Consider the following 19,843-nt stretch of genomic DNA (forward strand, 5'->3'; position numbering starts at 1 on the left):
ATGCATTATCGATCATATGACCCGTCCGGCACCGCACACGCAATCTTAGAATGGAGGGCTGGACTGGTCGACTTGAGTCTGACGTGAGCCGCGCCAGTCCGTAGAAAGCCGTCTGGTTTCGCACTACGACGGCTTTGTTGCAAAGAAAAAAATTAAATCAAATGCGAAATGGGGAAATATTTCGCGTTTTTCGATGAATTGTGAGGTTTTTGTTCTGACTAGAAAAAACAATGGAAAAGTTTTAATTGTGGGATCTTTTTAGTGTTTGTCCCTTGGGTCCGGCTATTGCGTCCTATTTGAGGTTGATGACCTCCGTGGCCCAAGGTCATGATGTACAGACCGAGCGCGCTCGGTCTGTACTTCATGACATCAGGGCCAAACACTTTCCATTCCTTCTCGACCAACCTCAGCAACTAAATACATATTAGTTGCTGCAGAACAAGCTTAAATGCATTACGCATGCGCATACCATGTATCTTTCCGGTAGTTATTTATAGTTATTGGAGGTCATTTGTTGAGTTCTTTACCGAGTGAAAATGAAGGAAACATCATCGAATGATTTTCACGGAATGGAAAAATTTTATATGAATATCTAAATATTTGGATTTTATTCTGTAAATTAATCGATGACTCTAATTAGTTAAGAAGACGTCAATAAATGAAAGAGCAAAGTTGAAAAGTGCGGTTGCTCACGGAATTCAGTAATTATGTCCACTGACCACCATGTATTTAAAGAGGTCAACTTTTAAGTCCTAACGAACGATCCATGCATTAACGTTTATTTCAAACGGATCTCAACGCAGACGGCCATGTTCGAGCAATCGACAAGGGTCAGTAAATGTTCACAATTAAAACTCTATGTCCTTTGTTGTTAGGGGTCACGGAACTTAATCAACATTCAGCACCGTGCGTTATTGTTTCTCGGTTATTGATGTATATATATATATATATATATATATATTTTTTTTTTTTAACCCAAAAGTTAGAATTGTGGTTCGTATTTGATATATGCTACAAAAAGCACTCTCGAAAAATGAAGGTGAAGAAGTACCATGCGTAAGAGGAATGAAAATTATAATTTTAGTTTTTTCTTTCCATTTTATTTTCGACTGTATAATAGTGAAAACTACTAGTTTTGAACATTCAGTCGATAGGCCCTTATACATGGTGCTAGCATAACTTTTGGCATAATTTGGAAAAAAACGAGCATAAATTTTGCCCTTTTTATAAAAGAAGCATCGCTAGCTAAGATAATGAGCATATTTTAAGTATTTTTTTAAAGGGAACATTACTAGATTCATTACTTGTTTGGTGTTTAACACTGATTATTTCCAAGTTTAGTCCATGGCTCGGTCTATTTTCAATTGTGTAATGTCTTGGAGGAAGAAGGTTATCGCTCTACTAAGTTGTTCGTGGGCACTCCGGACTAGGCACAGCGGAATTAGAAGAAAAGATTGCGTCGATTTCTTAGGCAACAAAATGGCGTCGAAAAGAAACATGACATGAACATCATATATTCAGACAAATTAATTCACCTCTTCTAGTCTGGAATTAAGTGCAGTAGTTACTTGGCTACCTCCTTTCATACATAGGCGGCGATGCCACTATGTTACGGGAATGAGTGAGTGATGGTAAGTAGCAACAGAATTCCGCTCTTGATCCAATTTGACCCTATGTTTCCCGGTGCTTCTTATTATCTTTTTTTCGGATTATCTTCTTAGTGCGACATTCGTGCCCAGTACACACTCAATCAACTTCGAAGAGAGAGCATTCATTATCGTTTGACGTATGCCCAAGAATGCCGCCAAATTTGGGAAACAAGCAAGGTTCGAAGTATACCAGGGTGGGAATGAATTTTGATTTTAGACATCTCCGATTTCGGACATTAGTGTCTGATTTTTTTTATTCGAAACATTAGTGTCCGATTTTTTATTTCGGACACCAGTGAACACTTCTGGACTCTTTTCATCCTTATCCGAGAAGATTAGAGTGTCTTACCATTTGCAGATGTCGTAGCGAAGGCAGCACATTCCCCAGTTACTTTAAGACCCTGAGTGTTGGTGCGGTCAAGGTCTTAAATCCACGACCTCCCGCACGGCATTCTGGCGCTCTACAACATGAGCTAACCAGGCAGCAGTTGTGTGGAATATGTGGGACGCGACAGGTTTTCTGTTTTGCATATGGAAAAAAAAGAGTCTTCTGCAGCGCTGCCTTCTAGCATCATCATACAACCTTTAGTTCTTTTCAATGCTATAAAAATCAAAATTGTGCTACATCAGTAGCCACATGCACTGCATACAGTCATAAACTGCTTATTTTTATTTAATGAGGCTGGGACCATATAAAGAAAATATCTAAGAAACAATTTCCTCACTGCGCGCACCCCCTTCCCCCGCCTCAATCATCCCGTTCTTTGATATTTGAATACCTTCATTGACTTCTGGCGTTCTGGGACTCTCCTGCACGGGACAGCTCTGGAACTGCGTATGTTTCGATTCCAGACCTCTCTCTAAAAAGCTATCCAAAATGGCGGCTTCACCGGCCACCGGAGTAGTGTAAGACAATTCGTTTTTGCTTGCTGTGTTCCTGAATGTCCACCCTTATCTTTTGGAGATTTGATACATAGGAATTATTTCAGTCTGAGAAACACTTTATTTTGTTCCTGATGTTCAACAGGCGTCCGAAAACACAACGTGGAAGGCGGGCAGTCGAACAACGTGCGCCGAAGATTGTTGAAAACACTAAAACTGCTTTGTTCTTGCGTGGTGGCAGGACAAGTGAGATTGTGACTCAAGCCATGAAAGATTTGGTGAGTCAGTGGAAGCATGGGTTCAGAGTGATCTGACAAAAGTGTTAATTAGTAAGGCTGTGTGTGGTGAGCTGGATTGGGATGAAGGAAATTTTTTTCTAAATTTGTCACGTGGGAATGTGTATTTATCTAATACGGAAGATCTGATCACCAACTCTCCCTGCTTTACATTTCGTTGTAAATTGCATAACAGAGTTTGGTGTCATATCAACGTAACGCACGATACTCTCGAGCTGGTATTACTTTTTCTATTCTCAAAACCTGTTGGCCAGATGATTTTTTAAATATAATTTTGCAACAGAAACTGTATATTTGTGACTTCTGGGACTCTTAAATCCATGGTACTTTCAAATTAATTTAATGAGACGCGTCATCGACTTTTGGACTAACTGGTTACTACGTTGTGTGTTTATTACATGTGTCGGGTGTCGGGAGGCTTAGAAGATCGAGGCATGAATAAGTGGCAGGGTATTCTGCAGCTTAGCCCAGACGTACGTAATTCTATTACTGATGATGAACCCTCTATTTTTCTCTTTCTTTTCAGTGTTTACTGAAAAAACCCAACTCAGTCATGTTTCAGAGGTAAAATATTTCTTGATCAATCTCCTTCTTATGATGTTTTGTGACTGTAAATTTCCTGTGAAATTTCACTTTGTTTGGTTTGTTTGTAGTAACTTATGTAGTATTTCCTTTGTGTTTGGGAAACCATGTAAATCACCAGGCACATGGGCCAGTCCTGGCTTATTTGTTATTTGTTTTTATTAACAATTATTGTGCAATATCAATTTCTTTCAACTTTTATTGTTACAGGAAAAATATCATGCGACCATTTGAAGATCACACTTCACTTGTAAGTGCAATGCAGAAAGAATTTCTTTTCTGATATGTTATATACTTAGGCATTCTATATGTTTGAGGGAAGATTAAGAAAAGTGAAAGAGCTCAATATTTCAGACAAAATTTACTCATTTTGCCTTAAAAATCTGTATTTTACATTGAAATGGGTGAATGGAAAAAATCACAACCATGAAACATTATTTTGACTCGGATATATATCTGTAAGATTATACTTAAACCATAGTGGGATTTGAAAATCTTATACACAGGGTCACTCATAAATCAAAGGGATGTGGTATGGTGATTGCTAATAGTCCAAGATCCTATGATTTAAAATTTTCACCATTCCAAGTTAAATTACAGATATTTTGTGTAGCATATTCAAGTATTGTTAATATTCATGGTTAAACAAAATATTATTTTGATTACAATAACTTTGATATAGGTATGTTTGATATGTTGTCAATAAGATCCAAGCTTCTGCCTCAGCTTGGTGGCGGGTTGATAAAGGGCAAGATGTTTTCTCTTGCAAAGGTTCACTAAGGATACTTAACTTATCTTTTAGGAATTCTTTAGTGTTAAGAATGATGCAGCCTTATTTCTCTTTGGGTCTCATTCCAAGAAGAGGCCTCACAATCTGGTCATAGGTAGGTTTCATTATTTAATCAGATTTCAAGCTAATTATCTTAACCCTTCCACTCTCAAGATCTCTTAGTAATTCTCCTTACTTTCTACCAAAGATTGATTAATTTTAATTCTGAGAATTTAGTAGTGGATCAAGTTATAATCCCCTAATTGATATTTTGCTATATTCTGCTTGGCGTTGTATTAATATTTTAAGGAGAATGTATGTCTTGGTCACTACTGGGAGTAAAATGATTATGTCAACTCATTGTACTGATCTACCATAATTCAAATGTTAAAAAAAATAACTACCACAAGATAAGTCCTTGATGTGTTTATTCACAATGATTTCGATTTAACAAAGGATTTGTCACCTTTCAGGTCGCTGTTTTGATGGCCATATCTTGGACATGATTGAGTTAGGAATTGACAAGTTTGTGTCACTAAGTCAATTTAAGGTAAGATTGATGTTATTTGTTGCCTACAAGATTCAGTATGCATGTTGAGTCTATCATTGAAATGTGAAAATATAAGGGAGTTATTAAAATGAACTGTTGATATCAAGCGCATGAGTCAGATACCTTATTACCCAAAACTTTCTTGTAGGGGGGGCACCAAACAAAATATCTGGGATTGTATCATGTTAACACAAGACTTCTGTTCTGAATTTAAACTTGCTTTTCAGATTCAAAAGTGTTCAGTTGGTACCAAGCCTTGTTTGCTATTTTCTGGACAAGAATTTGAAAATGATGTTGTTTACAAACGCCTGAAAAGTATTCTCATAGGTTTGTTTCCCCCTTTTTTCACTGAACTGCAAAGCTGATAGTGAAGCATGTTGTTTGTGAGTCAGAGGCCATATTGAATGGCCAAAATTTAGGTGACAGGCTATGCTCTCATAATTTACAAACATTGTTTATTTTAATTTTAGTTGTAACCGTATGGCATTCAGATTAGTAACCCCAAGTTAAAAAGTGTTTTGTCTTCACAATTTTTTTTTTGTAAGAGTAAAATATCACCCTTTGTCTTTTTAGCAGGCTAAACTTCAGTTCTTTTCCTTAACCCTTTAACTCCCAAGATCTGATTGTTAATTCTCCCCTCTAGCTGCTACACATTTCCTTGTAAATTAATTATGAGAATTTGGTGTTAGGTCAAGGTTACAACTTCTATGTACTAAATTTGAGTATTCTCATTATCTGTTTCCTGGATAACTTATGTATACTATGGGGAGAAATTACATGTTAATCACTTTTTGGCGTTGAAGGTTCCTTTTTTTTTTTTTCTTTTCTTTTTCTTTTCTTTTTCTTTTCTTTTTCTTTTCATTTCTTTTCTTTTTCTTTTCTTTTTCATTTCTTTTTTTTTTTTTTTTTTTCGGGGAAGGAGGTAAGAGATACTCTAGACTAGAAAATGTGACTTAACAGTCAAGTTATGGAATGTCCAAACATTCAGATCAAAACCTTTTGCCTGACAGAAATGAATTGGAAATAGTAATTCATTCCAATGTCAGTTACTTTGGGTATTGACTCAAGAGAAGCTGCAATAAACATGTGACACTGCAAACAGTGTATGTGGACATTTCATTCATTTGTCAGCTGCCTTTCATCTTCAGATTTCTACAGAGGACCAGTAATAGAGAAAGTCAGATTACAGGGACTTGAGCATGTGTTACAATTTACAGCAGTGGATGGGAAAATTTATCTGAGAAGCTACAGGTATAAAAAAATATTTAAACAATTGCATATTTTAAGTTGTGTTTGAGATATTTAAGGATGCTTCTCTGGTGATAATATTAATAATATCTAATGAAAAAGTAATTCAAGGTGTGAAAATGGTTTTGTTGTAATGGAGACTGATTTCATCTACATCTGTACTGAAACTGACAGATATAATTTTGTTCCAGATCTGATGATCTTAGTGGACTTGATGAATTGGTGGGATTGCTGAAATATATATTATGCAGTGACATTTTTATTGAAAATTTATTAGTGTAATATTATAAAATTACCCTCTGGTTACATGCTGGCAGCCAAACAATTTTCACAGAATTTCCATCAAAAATTATTTTTAATTTTTTGACAGTATCAGATCTTGTTCAGAAATTTCAAGCAATCCTAAGAACTAAAAAAAAATTATATGCTGATGTGGTATTGTTCTTCAATATACTAATCAGTTCATAGTTTTCCATTTTTCTATGTCAAGGTGACTTCAATAAGATGTAAATATTTTGTTTTTCAGAGTATTGCTGAAGAAATCAGGAAGTCGCACTCCACGTATTGAGGTGGAAGAGATGGGTCCTTCTCTTGATCTGGTTCTTAGAAGAACACACTTAGCATCAGATGACTTAATGAAGGCTGCAACGAAAGTACCTAAAGTAGTTAAGGTCAGTGTTACTTTTACAGTGGTAAGGTCACTCTTTTTAAGTGAGGCAATCAAAGAACATTTTTGTTTGAAATTTTTGGAAATGACTGATTTTCTTTGTGAGCCAGGCAACATTTTTGCTAGTAATGTTTTGGTGATGGTGATTCACACGTGCACATGCACAATACTAGCAATTCATTTTTCAGGAATGTGTCTTTTTATACAATCAAGAATGAATTTCTGATATTCAGAGTGCACTGTAAAAAATTACTGGTATATTAGTAGACATGTCAAAACTTCAGTGTTAACTGCCTTGTAGAGCAATTAGTGTGGGATACACATCAGTGCACTGGACTTTGGGTCCTGAGGTTCAGGCTCCAGACTTGGCCAGGTCAATGTGTTGTGTTCTTGTGCAAAATGCTTTACCTTTACAATGTCTCTCTTCACCCAGGAGTATAAATGCGGGGGTTTCAAAACAAACTGGCAACTGTTGGAATTCCACTGGCTACTTGATAATATTTTGCTGGTCAATGTGGTTTAAATAATTAACATTTGGCCCTTAATAATCTTTTCACAGTCACCTACTTTTACAGAGTCTAATGTCCACTACAAAACATTTTGAAACCCCTGAAACAGGTTCTGACAAATTGTCAGGAAAGTTTGTTAACATTTCTGTTTCCTTTCCAGCCCAAGAAAGTAAAGAATGTCTCATATGATGCATTTGGTACCAAGGAAGGAAAAGTACGCATGCAAAGGCAAGATTACTCCAAATTACAAACCAGGAAAATGAAAGGACTCAAAAGACAATTGAATACAAAAGGAAAACCACAGGATAAAATTAAAAGGAAAAAAACAGGCTGACAATGTGAATTAAATTTATTTCAACTCGACTTTACCATTATTCTCAAGGTAAACATTTTAATCACTATTTGTGGATCAATTTAATTATCAACAAGATTCACAGTAGGTATTGGACTCAAATAATATCAGTAAAGCCCAGTTTATAATACAAAATTCAATGTTAAACAACAGACCTCTGCATAAGGCACTGGGGAATAAAATGTAGGGTTTGTGAGTTTATTCCCCAGAACCTGGCAGTGACATGTTTTGTTTTATATCGAATGGTAAAATATAAAAGTTAAGTCTTACTGTTGTCTGTAAATCATCATGTTTGTAAGTTCTTGTCTTGTTTCTGAAACCATCTATGTTCAGTAAAAAGGAGTGGAGTTGCATTTTGACAGGACATAAATACTCATTGTAGACAAAAATTATTACGGGAATGAAAAGAACTTGGATGATCTTTAGTGCACTTCCATCAAATGCTCAAATCCAACACTTGAACATAAAACTCCACAGAAGGTGCTGCAGTTTTTTTGGTCTATTTTCTTCTCTGCCCTCCCTCACCCAACCCCCTGATTGTGAAAAAGTTTTTTTTATGTGCAGGTGAATCACAGAATCCTAACTTTGTTTGATAATAGTTTCTTTGTCAGAGTTGTGTGTGTGAACCACATTTACCGCCATTTATGAATTATTACAAGGAAGCACCCCTAAGCTTTGTTTGCATTACATTTTTCTTCAAGCCCAGCCACTTTCTTATCAATTCATGTAATCTAGGGAGGGCTACAAGTCTGTAAGTTAATGACTGTAGAGTGTTCACCCTCATTAAATAAAGTTATTTATACATTTATTGTTGATTTCTGGTGGTTACTCTTTTGATCCAAGTGCTGTGGGATACGTTCCTGGTTAAAAAACTTTCCAGTCAGTATCTTTACATGAGCTTTTCTCAGCCATTCTTAAGGAAAAGGCATAAGGGCTATAATTTAGTTCTTAAATCTGATCTATGCAGAGTGCACAAACATGATCTTCTTCCCTGTGAGCTTTAACCTTCCTGTTTTCACCAACACCAACATGAATGCCTTGGTAGCTGCTCCCAAGTTTAACAAATCTCTAAGATCCTGTTCAACCATGACAGGTTCATGTTGCACTGAAATCAAGGAAGAGAAGATTAAAGCCTGATATTTACTTTAAGACATTTATGGCCAAGGCTAAGAAACAGTGTGTAAAAAGGGTCTACACTGGTGTCTGTATTAGTATTCCCACTACAGTAAAACCAGATTGTCCTAAAAACTTTTGGAAAAGTTTCCTTGACAAAATTTCCTCAACAGTGAAGGCAAAAGGAAACAAGGCCCCTCCTCTAAAAACCATCAAGGGAGTTTTTGAAAAATGTTATTTATCAAGGACAAAGCCCTCTAGAGTGTGTGATTGACTCAATAAAGACACATGCAGAGGAAAGAAATTATTCCAAAGTAATTATTTTGCCACAGAATACTTGCTAAAGACACAGGGAGTAAATCTTGAATTTTTTTCCCTTATGCAAATGGTGTTGGTAGAAAATAATATGTTTTCATTATATGTATACCACTTAGGACTCAGCCATGTTAAAAAGGAAAAAAAACATTTAATAAATTGATCATAAAGCTTCCACTAAGACCATGCTGTGTAATTACAGTTACAAGAATTACTAACACATTAGAAATTGTTGCAGTCTGTTGTGAATTTTTATAGATAAATGAATGTTTAATCATTTGTCTCACAATGTAAGAGTCAGGCTAATCAATTGTGTGTTGATTGTGATGTTTTGACTGCTATACTGCTAGTCTTTGTCAGGCGACAAAGAGGAAGGTTATGTGTTGCTGGTTTGTTGTTATTGGTGTGTTATGGTTTGTTGTCACTGGTGCATTACAATCCTTATTATAACAAATGACTTAGTAATTGGTAAAAATTCTTTTACCAATTACTAAGTTAAAACATTTTTTGTAATGAGTTGAAATGGAAAATTAATGCCTCTTATGTTACCTTGATTGCCACCGGCCAAAAATCCATTTATTGTATGGAGATGCTGATTGATGCATTCTAAGGTAAACTGATTGGCTACGTACACTGGTAAGGAACTGTACTCTTGTTCACTAAGAGGCTGTACAAATACAGCCAAATGGTTGCTTTGAATAGGAGCTGCTATGTCATCTGTCAAATTAAGAATGAAAATCTTATGTTGTTTGGATATCCTGACATTATCTAGAAAGGGTTTCATTGGGAAATAACCCTCTGAGCTCCCCCCAAATTGTCCTAGTTTTGCATTATGGTCTGGTTTTGCTCTTCAGTTGGTTGTTACTGGCAGGAAGAACCTCTCCGCACATCCTTTAGGTTTGTCATGCAATCTTTACTCTCAGGTGAGGAGGGGAACAGAAGTGAGTGAAAAGCATAAATAATGGCTGCAAACTAAAAAAAAGTTAATTAAGGTTCTAACAGCTGTACCCAAGGCTTCCCTTACACTTCAGTTAGGTATGTGACTTCCCCTTCTATGTCTCCTTTGAATGCGCAACACAGACAGACACTATGAAGAAAATGTTGAGTTGAGACAAGATCTGAGCAAGTTGGTGGGTAATGAGGCAACATTTTACCTTAAAAATAATCACATAACAGCTTATATCTTACCTGGCTTCAGGAGCTGAACAGATGTAATATCAGGGGGAGGTGGGAGACTATCCAAACTAAAGGACAATTCAAGCCCAACAACAGGAGATTCCTTTCCTGTGGGCACAATTGTCTTGAATCCTGGAGTACCCATGATAGGTGGGGCTGGTAGATCTGGATATTCTTGTCCCTTTGACAAACCAGGTGGAGTTACTGCCACAAGGTCCGCGTGCTTAAGCATTGGTGTGACTGTGACAGGCTGTGGTGGGACACGGAAACCCTGTGGTGTTGAATTGATGCTGATTGGAGATTCTGTGGATTCAACCAATAGTCTTGGTTTTATCATGGGTGTGTTGGTTTGTGGAGCTTCAGGTGTTGAACAGGACATCATTTCTGTATCTGTTAGTACTTTATCCTTGGTATCATGTGATCTTTGTGGAGTGACCTCAATCATTTTGGTGAACGTCACTGGTGGTTCAGGAGTTTTAAGAATATCTTCAACATTATCTGTAAAAAGTCAATTTGGTGTATATAATTAGATAAGACACTAAGAACCACTTTTTATTTCTTACAATGGCCATCTCAGGCCTATCTGAGCAATACCATACATACATTGAAAAGAGCACATTCCCTTCAAAAATGTCATTAAAGGTTTTCATCTACAACAGGGAATAGAGATGAATTTAACGTCTGTTTTACTGGTTTTAGAATATAAGCAAGCTAGCTTGACTGCTTAAACCTTTGAGTGAATGGCATCTCATTTCTCCTTACAATATCACCCCTGAATCTCACATTAAGGTCATGAGAATAAAGGTAATGATCAACTTAAAAAGCTTCTGATTGTTGAAAAAATTTCCTTGTCAACACCCTTGGGAGTGTATAGAGAACACCATGGAGTTATGCATGCAGGAGTTCAAGTGTAAAGGTTAAAGTGTTTCATGTGCATTTTAGTGTTCTGAATTGAACAAAAAGAATCAGCTACTTGATTCTTGTCAACATTTGCTACCTTTGCTACTGATCTGATCAGGCTGGTTTGTTTCCATGGGAATACTCTCCTCAGTATCTGAAGTTTTCTCAAATGTCACATCATCTCCACTATCAGATTGCTCAGAGCTTACAGCAGTATCCATAGCAACACTGAATCAGAAAATTTAGTGTCTGTTAAGCAATCATGAACCAAAAAAAGCATGGTCTCTTCAACAAAATTTTTATTTATGGGGGGAGGGGGGCTAAGGGCAGGGGTGGGGAGGGTCACTGAACACTTACTTTTAAACTGAATCCAAACAAGGCAGTGAAAAGGTGTTATTACTTAACAATAAATGTAATCTGTTAAAGTCCCTCCCACTTGGCTCACCTTCCATTGCCTCCAGGAAGACTTGTGCCAACTTTGGTCAGATCAGGTAAATTTCCTGAAAGAACACATTTCCGGTGAGCCTCTACCTATAGCTAGTTGGGAAATTTAATGATGTTGCCTCTATTTTAAATGACTTACCCGTGGATTTGGTATATCCATATTTCACCAAGTGATCCTCAAGTTCATTTATCTGTTCTTTCGTCTGACTTACGATCCTTGAACAGGCTGAGATGAACTCTTCAAATGTACATTGCTGGTGTGAATCTTCAATTTTAGCGTTAATTTCTTTCTGCACAGATGAGAAAATAAGAAAAGAAAAATAAAAGAAACAGTTTCCGTATGTTGTTTTCACAGTCCACAAAATAGATCTTGAGTAAAATTTCCGCACAGCCCCATACTACATTATGCATCCAGTTCTTGGATAGAAAAAACAATGACAAAAAAAAATACATTTCCACTGGGAAAACAGATTTGTTTTACTGTAGTATGGAGCTGTGCGGAAATTTTACTGTACTTTTCTTTGTTTATCACTTAGAAGCTAATTTGAAAATAATCTTCCACATTTCCGACGCGATCACGATGTATAATTTTTGGAAGGAGTTACCCAGAGTTATATTACCTTCAGATCCTTAACTTCCGCTAAAGTTTCACGTAGTAACAGACAGGCTCGATTTTCATCATAGGTAGATACTTCAGAATTCTCTAAGGCCTCTTTTAATCCGTTAGTCTCCCTATCCACCGAGAAAGCAAGCTTTCGGAGACGATTAAAAAACTCGTTACAAGAAGTCATCTTGTTTTTCAGCATCGAAATCTCCCGCTCTTCTGTATCTACTCTATGTAAGCCGCATGTTCGTTGACATAGTACCCAGATCTTTTTGTGAATCAACACAAAAACCAAGATGGCGGCTTCAATGACGGTTTTTCAACGTAGCTGTCTGGGCATTTTGCCCTAAAGTTCAGGGCGATTATTGGCTTTCTGAGCCCCGAATTAGAAACTATAAGCCTTTTTAGTCGTGATAGTTATTTGAGGGGTTTTTGAAGGTCTTCATGTTGAGAAATGTCGGTTATTCTTGAGACAACAATAGGAGATATTATAATCGATCTTTTTACGTCCGAAAGACCTCGAGGTTAGTTGAAATTTATTCTGCAAGGCGGCATGAATGTGTAAAAAGTGCTGTTTCTTGATTGTTACTTAAATATTCTACTAGAAATGACCGTTTTATGTTCCGCAGATAGAAGTTGTTCGTAATGTAAAAAGGAAGTTGTTGATTAGCAAGGTTTATTTCATCGAAGATTCTCTAAATTGATTACAAAGTTTGTAGGAAGTCATAGCACCATTGAGCTAGCGTTGGTTCTTAAGCGTATCTTAAAGACACTCATACCTAAAACTCGATTATGACACGGGCATTGTTACCTTCTTTCTTCAGCATGTCTCAACTTTTTGAAGTTGTGCAAGATAAAGTATTACAACTACTGCTTGTTTCATTCTATCCAGGTAAGGGGATAATTCATCTCTAACACGCACGATAGACAAAGAAAAAGTCAAACTGTCTGTGTATGTTTGAGTGGCTCATTTAACTTTTTTTTTCTTACATGTAGCAAAACTTTCTTGCTCAGACTGGAGACCCTACAGGTCGTGGCAATGGAGGGGAATCTGTGTTCAGGTACATACAAACTTTTTAAATTTGCAAGAATGAGGGACATAGGTTTTTTTTTGCATAAAACTCTTAGGTTTATAGTGTATATTTGAAGGCCATGGAAAATTTTCATCTAATTTTACAAGGAAATGTTCTGCTGCTTGAGAACATAGAGGGGGGGGGGGGTGCAGCTTGTGTCAATGGTTGCATGATGCTGATGCCCATTACTGACATTGAAGTCGATGAAACAAACAATAATGTATTGCCCTTCACTGTGAATGTTCCAGTTCTGTAAATTAAAAAAAATCATGATGATATCACATTTGAAGACAATCTCAAGAATATTGAGTCAAATCCAATTGTCTCTATTAGGTCAATGAATGTGGGAAACCATACGGCGACTGCTGTTTCAAAATAGGGTAAATAAACTCTCTCACAATTGTGCTACTTTTTTTCCTAATTGCTTATCTCATGTTCTCTAGGTCCTTGTATGGAGATCAAGCCAAATTCTTTGAAGCAGAAACTAAACCTCGCCTCAAACATAAATCAAGAGGGACTGTCTCTATGGCAAACAATGGAGACAACTTACATGGTTCTCAAGTAAGTTGAAGTGCTCTAGGGGCATCTAATTGGCCATCATGAGTGGTGTTAGATAGGGGAGTTTCACAGTTGAATGTGAAAAGTGACACACAATGGACAATAAAGTCATAAAGGCCAAGTGAACCATTCCTGCTGTCACATATTTTCACATGCTGTTGCATGCAGCAACAAGGAGTATATTTGCACCACTTTGAAGGGATATTTGACAGTCTATTTATTATAGGTGATCATCTGAAATTTGGTCAGGTTATCTTCAGTTGATAGTTTGCTGGTAATGAGAATAATTTTCTTTCCTACTAATATAATTTTAATTGTACACCCAGGACCTGAAAAAGTGTCCTCCAGGACAAGAATTGTCTTAAAAGAGAGATGCCACTATATCATCCAACTTGCATGCTCAGATCTGAACTTATTTATTTTCCAACAGTTTTTCATCACCCTTGGAGATGATTTGGACTATCTAGATGGTGTTCATACTGTATTTGCTGAAGTTGTTGAAGGATTTGAAGTCTTGGACAAACTGAATGAAGCAATTTGTGATGATGAACACAGGCCATACCAAGACATCAGGCATGTATTCAATCATGTCAGTTTTATATTAGTTTTATTTTTTTTTCTCCATCAAAAAAAAATAATCTGTACTACTCATAGTCCAAAGAAGTCATGTGTAATTGAAACCAGAGAGATCTTTTCTAAATTTAAGTACCAGTAATGCTTTTATCATCATGATGATGATTGTTAAATTTTGACAATAATTTATATAAAGTGATGCACAAATTGGCAAATACATTCCTTTCAAATAAGAATTCAAAATGAACTTGATAAATGGATGAACAATGAATTTGATCAGGGTCTTTTTAATTAAGGAATTTTTATGGGATCTTCTGCATCTTTTTCCTCTCAGGGACTTCTTTCAACTCACTCAGTTGCTGGTTTAAATATTTTCTTTATGATCTCTGTTCTGCACTTTTATTCTGAAAAAAAAGCCTGTGAGTTGTATACTTTACAAAATAATGCATTCTCTGTTCATGTTGAATATGACATCATAGACAGCCAAATTGAGGCCCATCGCTCAGTTGGCTGTAATCATCTCATATCCAACAAGTGTGAGGGGAATAATTGTTTTATTAAAAATGCCCAAAGTATGGATAAATCTACTCAACTGTATTTTGTGAGAACAAACAGGATGTTACAATGTACAAAAACACTAAATTTCAGTTTAACTTGTCTTCATGCACCCACATGGTATAATGGCTCATAACCCATGTTGGCTAAGCCAATAAAAACTCTTGAATTGTATTATCCAGTGATTCAGATTTTAATAACACAGAATAAACCACACAGTTATCATTGATGATCCATATGATGATCCAGCTGGCTTAGTTGTACCAGATCGATCACCAGAACCAACCAAAGAACAGCTTGACGTAAGTGAAAACTTTGACTTTTTTTTGGCTCATTTACTTGTTTATGTAGTCTGTGCAAGCTAAATAGTATCTTATCTTAAAACTATTATTATATCATATTTAAAGAATCTACAACTACACTTAATTTAGATGGTGAATTTGGAGAATGACATTATTTTGAGTTAGAACATGATTTTCAGTAGAACAAAAATGGTTTGGAACAGATTGCTTTGCATTGATCTCTGTGTGGACTGAAAGTTGTTTATTTTCAGAGTGGCCATATCGGAGCTGATGAAGAAATTGATGACACCAAAGGTAAAACCATGGAGGAAATTGATGAGATGATAGAGGAACGAGAGCTTAAAGCTGGGACACAAATTCTTGAAATGGTAATTTTACCAGTAAAGAGCCTTTTACATATTATGAACTGCTCTCAGGGATCAGTCCTCAGGTGATGATTTCAATAAAAGCCAATTACTGGTAGTCAACTGTTGCCCATAGGACCTCTTATCACAGTCTGTTCTGGCAGCTGGCAGGCTCTTGTGTTTGGGTGTTGCCTTGTGACCCTTTTCTGGTATAGCCTCCCAACACACCATCAGCATGTGGAAAAAGTTATTAATATCCTTGCCTTTGGTCTTTGAACTTTATTGCTTTGGTTGTGGTTGTTCATGATTCATTAAACCATCAGTGAAAATTGCATGATCACTGCTTTGGTAAAAAGGACAACCAAAATTGATGTAGCTATCAGGTGTGTTCACAGGAAAAAATAACTGTGATCATGTATTAATGCTACAACAAACTATCACTTATCAGTCTGATCTATTTTCTAAAGGGCAAGTCTCATTGTGCATGCTTAAATATCATTTAGTTACTGTTTAACTGATCTGTTTGTTGTGCACATCTGAGAGAACTACAAGGCATACTGTGTTTAAATTAAATTTAGGCTTGCATTCTTTGACACAAATATTTGTCTCACTTTCAAACTGTATGCTATTGGATTATTTATGTTACAAGCTTTTAATTTAACCCTTTATCCCAAAGAATGACCAGCATCTAATTTCTCCTTACAATATCACCCCTGAATCAAACATTAAGGTCATGAGAATAAAGGAAATGACCACCAACTCTTGATTGTTAAACAAATTCTCCTTGTCAGCACCTTAGGATATGTATGGAGAGCAGTTTGGAGAATGTACATACTGATGTTAGAGTGTAATGGGTTAAGCTAAATTTCCTTTGATATCTACAAACCTCTGGCCTCAGATTTAGCCTGTTACCTTGTTCTATAAAATTATGGTTATTGTAGTTTAAATTTTCTGTCAGGTTGGTGATCTTCCAGATGCAGACATGGCACCCCCAGAAAATGTCTTGTTTGTTTGCAAATTGAATCCTGTCACTCAGGATCAAGACCTGGAGATCATTTTCTCAAGATTTGGTCCAATTAAAAGGTATGGTTTGCTGTGAACTCCTTGAGTAGACTGCTATGGTTTAACCCTTTCACTCCTAAGATCTCATGATTGAGTGGTTCTCCATACTGTCTGCCATACAATCTTATGATGTTAGTCTGGAGAACTTGGTATTGGATCAGCTAATAATCCTTTAATTGATATTTTTCTTTATTCTCATAACTTGTCTGCTAGATTTTGTATTGATCTTATAAGGAGAAATTCTGTTTTGGTCAGTAATAGAAGTTTAGGAGTTAATCAGACTGTTCTAAATCAGCTGGAGCTATGTTTGCCAGGAGTAGTAGTGTTCTTTTGCAAGTGTACTGGTGTCTTTACTTTGTTTGTTTTATTTCAGTTGTGAAGTCATACGTGATCAGAAGACTGGAGAATCTTTACAATATGCATTCATTGAGTTTGAGAATGTAAGTGCTTGTTACCTTTGGATGATTTTTCCATGGTGATCAAGAATTTGATGAGTTACAGTGCATTGGCTTACTTAAGGTTATTGTTTAGAAATTTTGACCCTTATGTCTGCCAAGACATGATCAACAATTCTTCAATCTTGTTATATAACATCTCCCCATACTTTGAAAACTTTTGATAAATTTTTTTATCAGCTGAGAGTAACATTCCTCAGGTGGAAAATTTGTCTAGTCTTAATTCCTGTTTTCTGGATAATTTTATGAAACTGCAAAAAGATGTCATTTGCCAATCACTTCTAGGTATGACATTATGGTAAGCAGTAATAATAATGAACAACCTGAGAATATTTTTATTTAGGTAGAAGACTGCGAACGAGCTTATTTTAAAATGGATAATGTGCTTATTGATGATCGGCGAATCCATGTTGATTTTTCACAATCAGTGGCTAAAGTCCAGATGCAAAAGCAAGGTAATTTTTTCATTAAATCGTCTGCCTTTTAGTGAAATGGCAATACTGGAGTGTGAAAATGCAACTATGCAATCCTGAGTGTATTTTATTGTTCAACTCTTTAACTTCCAAGAATGACCAAAAATTAATTTCTCCTCACATTTAATCCATGCATTTTTAAGCATAAAGGAAAAAAGAAAGCTAAAGCAATATCAACCGAAGGTTATATTTGTATGATTTAGCATAAAATTCTTCGAGCTAAAATTATAAGAAATGTGTGATAAACAATATCAAGCAAGTGAAACATCATTTGTCTACAGCTTTGCCTTTCTTTCTTTCCTCTTCAACACAGGTGCTAAACCAGTCTTCCCAGACAAAAGTGAAAAGGACAAACCTAAATTTGCCATCAAGGGACAAAAGCAGTCTTCAAAGTATCCTTATCAGCTCTGCTTACAAACTAAGTTTAAATTTGTTTTTAAATATACTGTATTTCCTTGAAAAAGTGTCCGGGGGGAGAGAGAGTGCACTTTCTCCTCCCTCTTAAAGGGGGGAGAGAGAGCACTTATTGGGAGGAGGGTGCCTATTATTCTCCTGCTCTGATTCTGCTGTAGTTGAAGCCTAAAAAGTTGTGAAAAAAGTGGCAACAGAAACAGGTTTTGCTTTTATCCCTACTATTTATAAGAGAGTGGGGTAGAAGGAAGGGGGGGGTTATTTTGGGGGGGTGGGGGGTGCCTGTTTGAAATTATGGCCAAAAGGGTGGGTGCTTTTTCTGGGAAGTTTATTTTTCCTTGACTCCTTGATTGAAGCTATGATTTAGTATTTGATGATGACCACAGTGATAGAAAATCTGGGAGTAAACAGAAAGGACAAAAAGAAAGAAGCAACAAGGATAAAGATTTTTCCAAGTCCAGAATCGAAAAAGAAAGAACATCAAGGCACAGTGATAATGACAACGAAGATAACAAACGAGAGAGGAAACATGGCGGAAAGGAAAGGGACAGAAGGCCAGAAAGGAAACAAAGTTACAGCAGTGATGATAGTCCAAGGGACAGAAGGAAGAGAGATAAACAGGAAAGAAGAAGGAGCCCCAGCAACAGTGATGATAACATGGAGAGAATAAAAAAGAAAAAGAAACATGGAGATGAAATCTCAAGAAGTCATAAGGTGAGAGAAGTGTAACAATTTATAAGAGATCAAAAGGATGCCATAATGTTAACAACAGGCTGCTGCAGTCTTGGAACCTCTCTTTTTGTCACCCTCTCTCCTTGTAATCCCAGCCAGAATGTGAGGGGGTCAATACTCTCCCACCTATGACCCCTGCTGCAAGCTTTTACCCATGTTTCAACTCATTTTAATAAGTCAATCAAGAAGGTTGTACATGTAATTAAAATAGCAGAAATGATGGAGAGAGGTTATTTGTAATCATCATATTGATGCAAAGCGCAGATGTGTCCTTATTTTATCAGCATTCTGAGGAGAAACATGCGGCACAACTTGAAGAAAAGTCAAGAGATCACAAAAACAGAAGAGACAGGTATCTATTGTTACTTTTTTACAGTCTACTTGATTAAATTATTTAAGTTTTTTCCCCTTTTTACTAGTAATCATTTTAAACTGATTTTCACTATTTTAACAGTGTAGCAGCTGTGACTTTGTTTTAGTGATTTTTGCTGGCCATCGATCCATGGCAGCAACACTTTTATTACAAAAGATGGTAGCCCTAGCAACAGATGTAAACTTTCCTTGGTTGATAAATTTTTTGATAGGGATCATTCTCCAAGACACAAAGACAGGAATTCAAAGCACTATCAAGAGAAACATAAACATTCTGAAGGCCACAAGAGCAGACATTCTTCACATGAGTATAAACATCATTCAAGCCACAGATATTAAACCAGTGATATTATTCTCAACCAGTGGTAGTTGAGTTAAGGACTCAATGTCAAACCTGTGAGGGAGGAAAAATCTACAAGTGATCTGACTCAGAGCAGTGTCAATGAGAATGGAGCTCTACCATCACCATTAAACATGAGCCTGTTTTAGGAGTTCACAAAGTAGAGGGAAAGATGAACCCCCCTCTTTGTTTCCCTAGCTCAATTTTGTCCCTCAACTATGTAATTGCTCTTCACTGATGTTTTGGACAAAAAAAATGAATGAGTTAGAATGAGAATTTAAGTAAAGAAGAAAGATCACCAAGATTAACAGAATTACACAAAAGTGCAACTCACAAAGAGGGTTTTTATTCCTTTAGTAGGTAACATACACTGTTCATCATAAATTCTCAATTTGATGTCTGATACTTAGTCACATTTAGAACTGCACTATAAATATAAAAGACTGTGTTAAACAAGAGGATGATATGTACTGGCAAGACAATATCTAGTTTACATGGATTGAAAAAAAACTTTCCTTACAAACTTGCATGAACAAT

The 19,843-nt window shown here is 36.3% G+C and overlaps 3 protein-coding genes across 3 annotated transcripts; 2 read left to right on the plus strand and 1 right to left on the minus strand.

Moving 5' to 3' along the window:
• Positions 1-2,517: 2,517 nt before the first annotated feature.
• On the plus strand, positions 2,518-7,773 carry LOC131777102 (ribosome production factor 2 homolog). Its single transcript, XM_059093325.2, has 10 exons — positions 2,518-2,555; positions 2,677-2,809; positions 3,354-3,391; positions 3,620-3,659; positions 4,212-4,293; positions 4,652-4,728; positions 4,956-5,055; positions 5,877-5,979; positions 6,503-6,647; positions 7,313-7,773. The coding sequence occupies exons 1-10, from the start codon at positions 2,527-2,529 to the stop codon at positions 7,484-7,486; spliced, it is 921 nt and encodes a 306-aa protein (XP_058949308.2). The 5' UTR covers positions 2,518-2,526; the 3' UTR covers positions 7,487-7,773.
• Positions 7,774-8,168: 395 nt separating this feature from the next.
• Positions 8,169-12,258, minus strand: LOC131777101 (spindle and kinetochore-associated protein 3-like). Its single transcript, XM_059093324.2, has 7 exons — positions 12,073-12,258; positions 11,592-11,742; positions 11,454-11,508; positions 11,106-11,236; positions 10,121-10,606; positions 9,482-9,649; positions 8,169-8,609 (listed from the first exon to the last, which is right to left on the minus strand). The coding sequence occupies exons 1-7, from the start codon at positions 12,256-12,258 to the stop codon at positions 8,464-8,466; spliced, it is 1,323 nt and encodes a 440-aa protein (XP_058949307.2). The 3' UTR covers positions 8,169-8,463.
• A 95-nt stretch (positions 12,259-12,353) lies between these two features.
• Positions 12,354-19,646, plus strand: LOC131777069 (peptidyl-prolyl cis-trans isomerase-like 4). Its single transcript, XM_059093282.2, has 14 exons — positions 12,354-12,580; positions 12,881-12,948; positions 13,053-13,117; positions 13,573-13,690; positions 14,118-14,260; positions 15,021-15,117; positions 15,369-15,485; positions 16,420-16,544; positions 16,897-16,963; positions 17,322-17,433; positions 17,765-17,843; positions 18,219-18,576; positions 18,879-18,946; positions 19,179-19,646. The coding sequence occupies exons 1-14, from the start codon at positions 12,511-12,513 to the stop codon at positions 19,303-19,305; spliced, it is 1,614 nt and encodes a 537-aa protein (XP_058949265.2). The 5' UTR covers positions 12,354-12,510; the 3' UTR covers positions 19,306-19,646.
• Positions 19,647-19,843: the final 197 nt, after the last annotated feature.

Source organism: Pocillopora verrucosa, chromosome 9 (genome assembly GCF_036669915.1).
Source record: "Pocillopora verrucosa isolate sample1 chromosome 9, ASM3666991v2, whole genome shotgun sequence".
NCBI lineage: Eukaryota > Metazoa > Cnidaria > Anthozoa > Scleractinia > Pocilloporidae > Pocillopora > Pocillopora verrucosa.

Excerpts from the sequence above, each read along its gene's own strand:
- LOC131777102 (XM_059093325.2), top strand. The coding sequence starts at position 2,527 with ATGGCGGCTTCACCGGCCACCGGAGTAGT. Across the intron at positions 5,980-6,502 it reads ATTTATCTGAGAAGCTACAG|AGTATTGCTGAAGAAATCAG; the intron begins GTATAAAAAAAT and ends TTTGTTTTTCAG. Across the intron at positions 6,648-7,312 it reads AAGTACCTAAAGTAGTTAAG|CCCAAGAAAGTAAAGAATGT; the intron begins GTCAGTGTTACT and ends TTTCCTTTCCAG.
- LOC131777101 (XM_059093324.2), bottom strand. The coding sequence starts at position 12,258 with ATGCTGAAAAACAAGATGACTTCTTGTAACGAGTTTTTTAATCGTCTC. Across the intron at positions 11,237-11,453 it reads CTTCCTGGAGGCAATGGAAG|TGTTGCTATGGATACTGCTG; the intron begins GTGAGCCAAGTG and ends TTTCTGATTCAG. Across the intron at positions 10,607-11,105 it reads TGATCAGATCAGTAGCAAAG|ATAATGTTGAAGATATTCTT; the intron begins GTAGCAAATGTT and ends GACTTTTTACAG.
- LOC131777069 (XM_059093282.2), top strand. The coding sequence starts at position 12,511 with ATGTCGGTTATTCTTGAGACAACAATAGGAGATATTATAATCGATCTT. Across the intron at positions 12,949-13,052 it reads GCTTGTTTCATTCTATCCAG|CAAAACTTTCTTGCTCAGAC; the intron begins GTAAGGGGATAA and ends TCTTACATGTAG. Across the intron at positions 17,434-17,764 it reads AGTCCAGATGCAAAAGCAAG|GTGCTAAACCAGTCTTCCCA; the intron begins GTAATTTTTTCA and ends TCTTCAACACAG.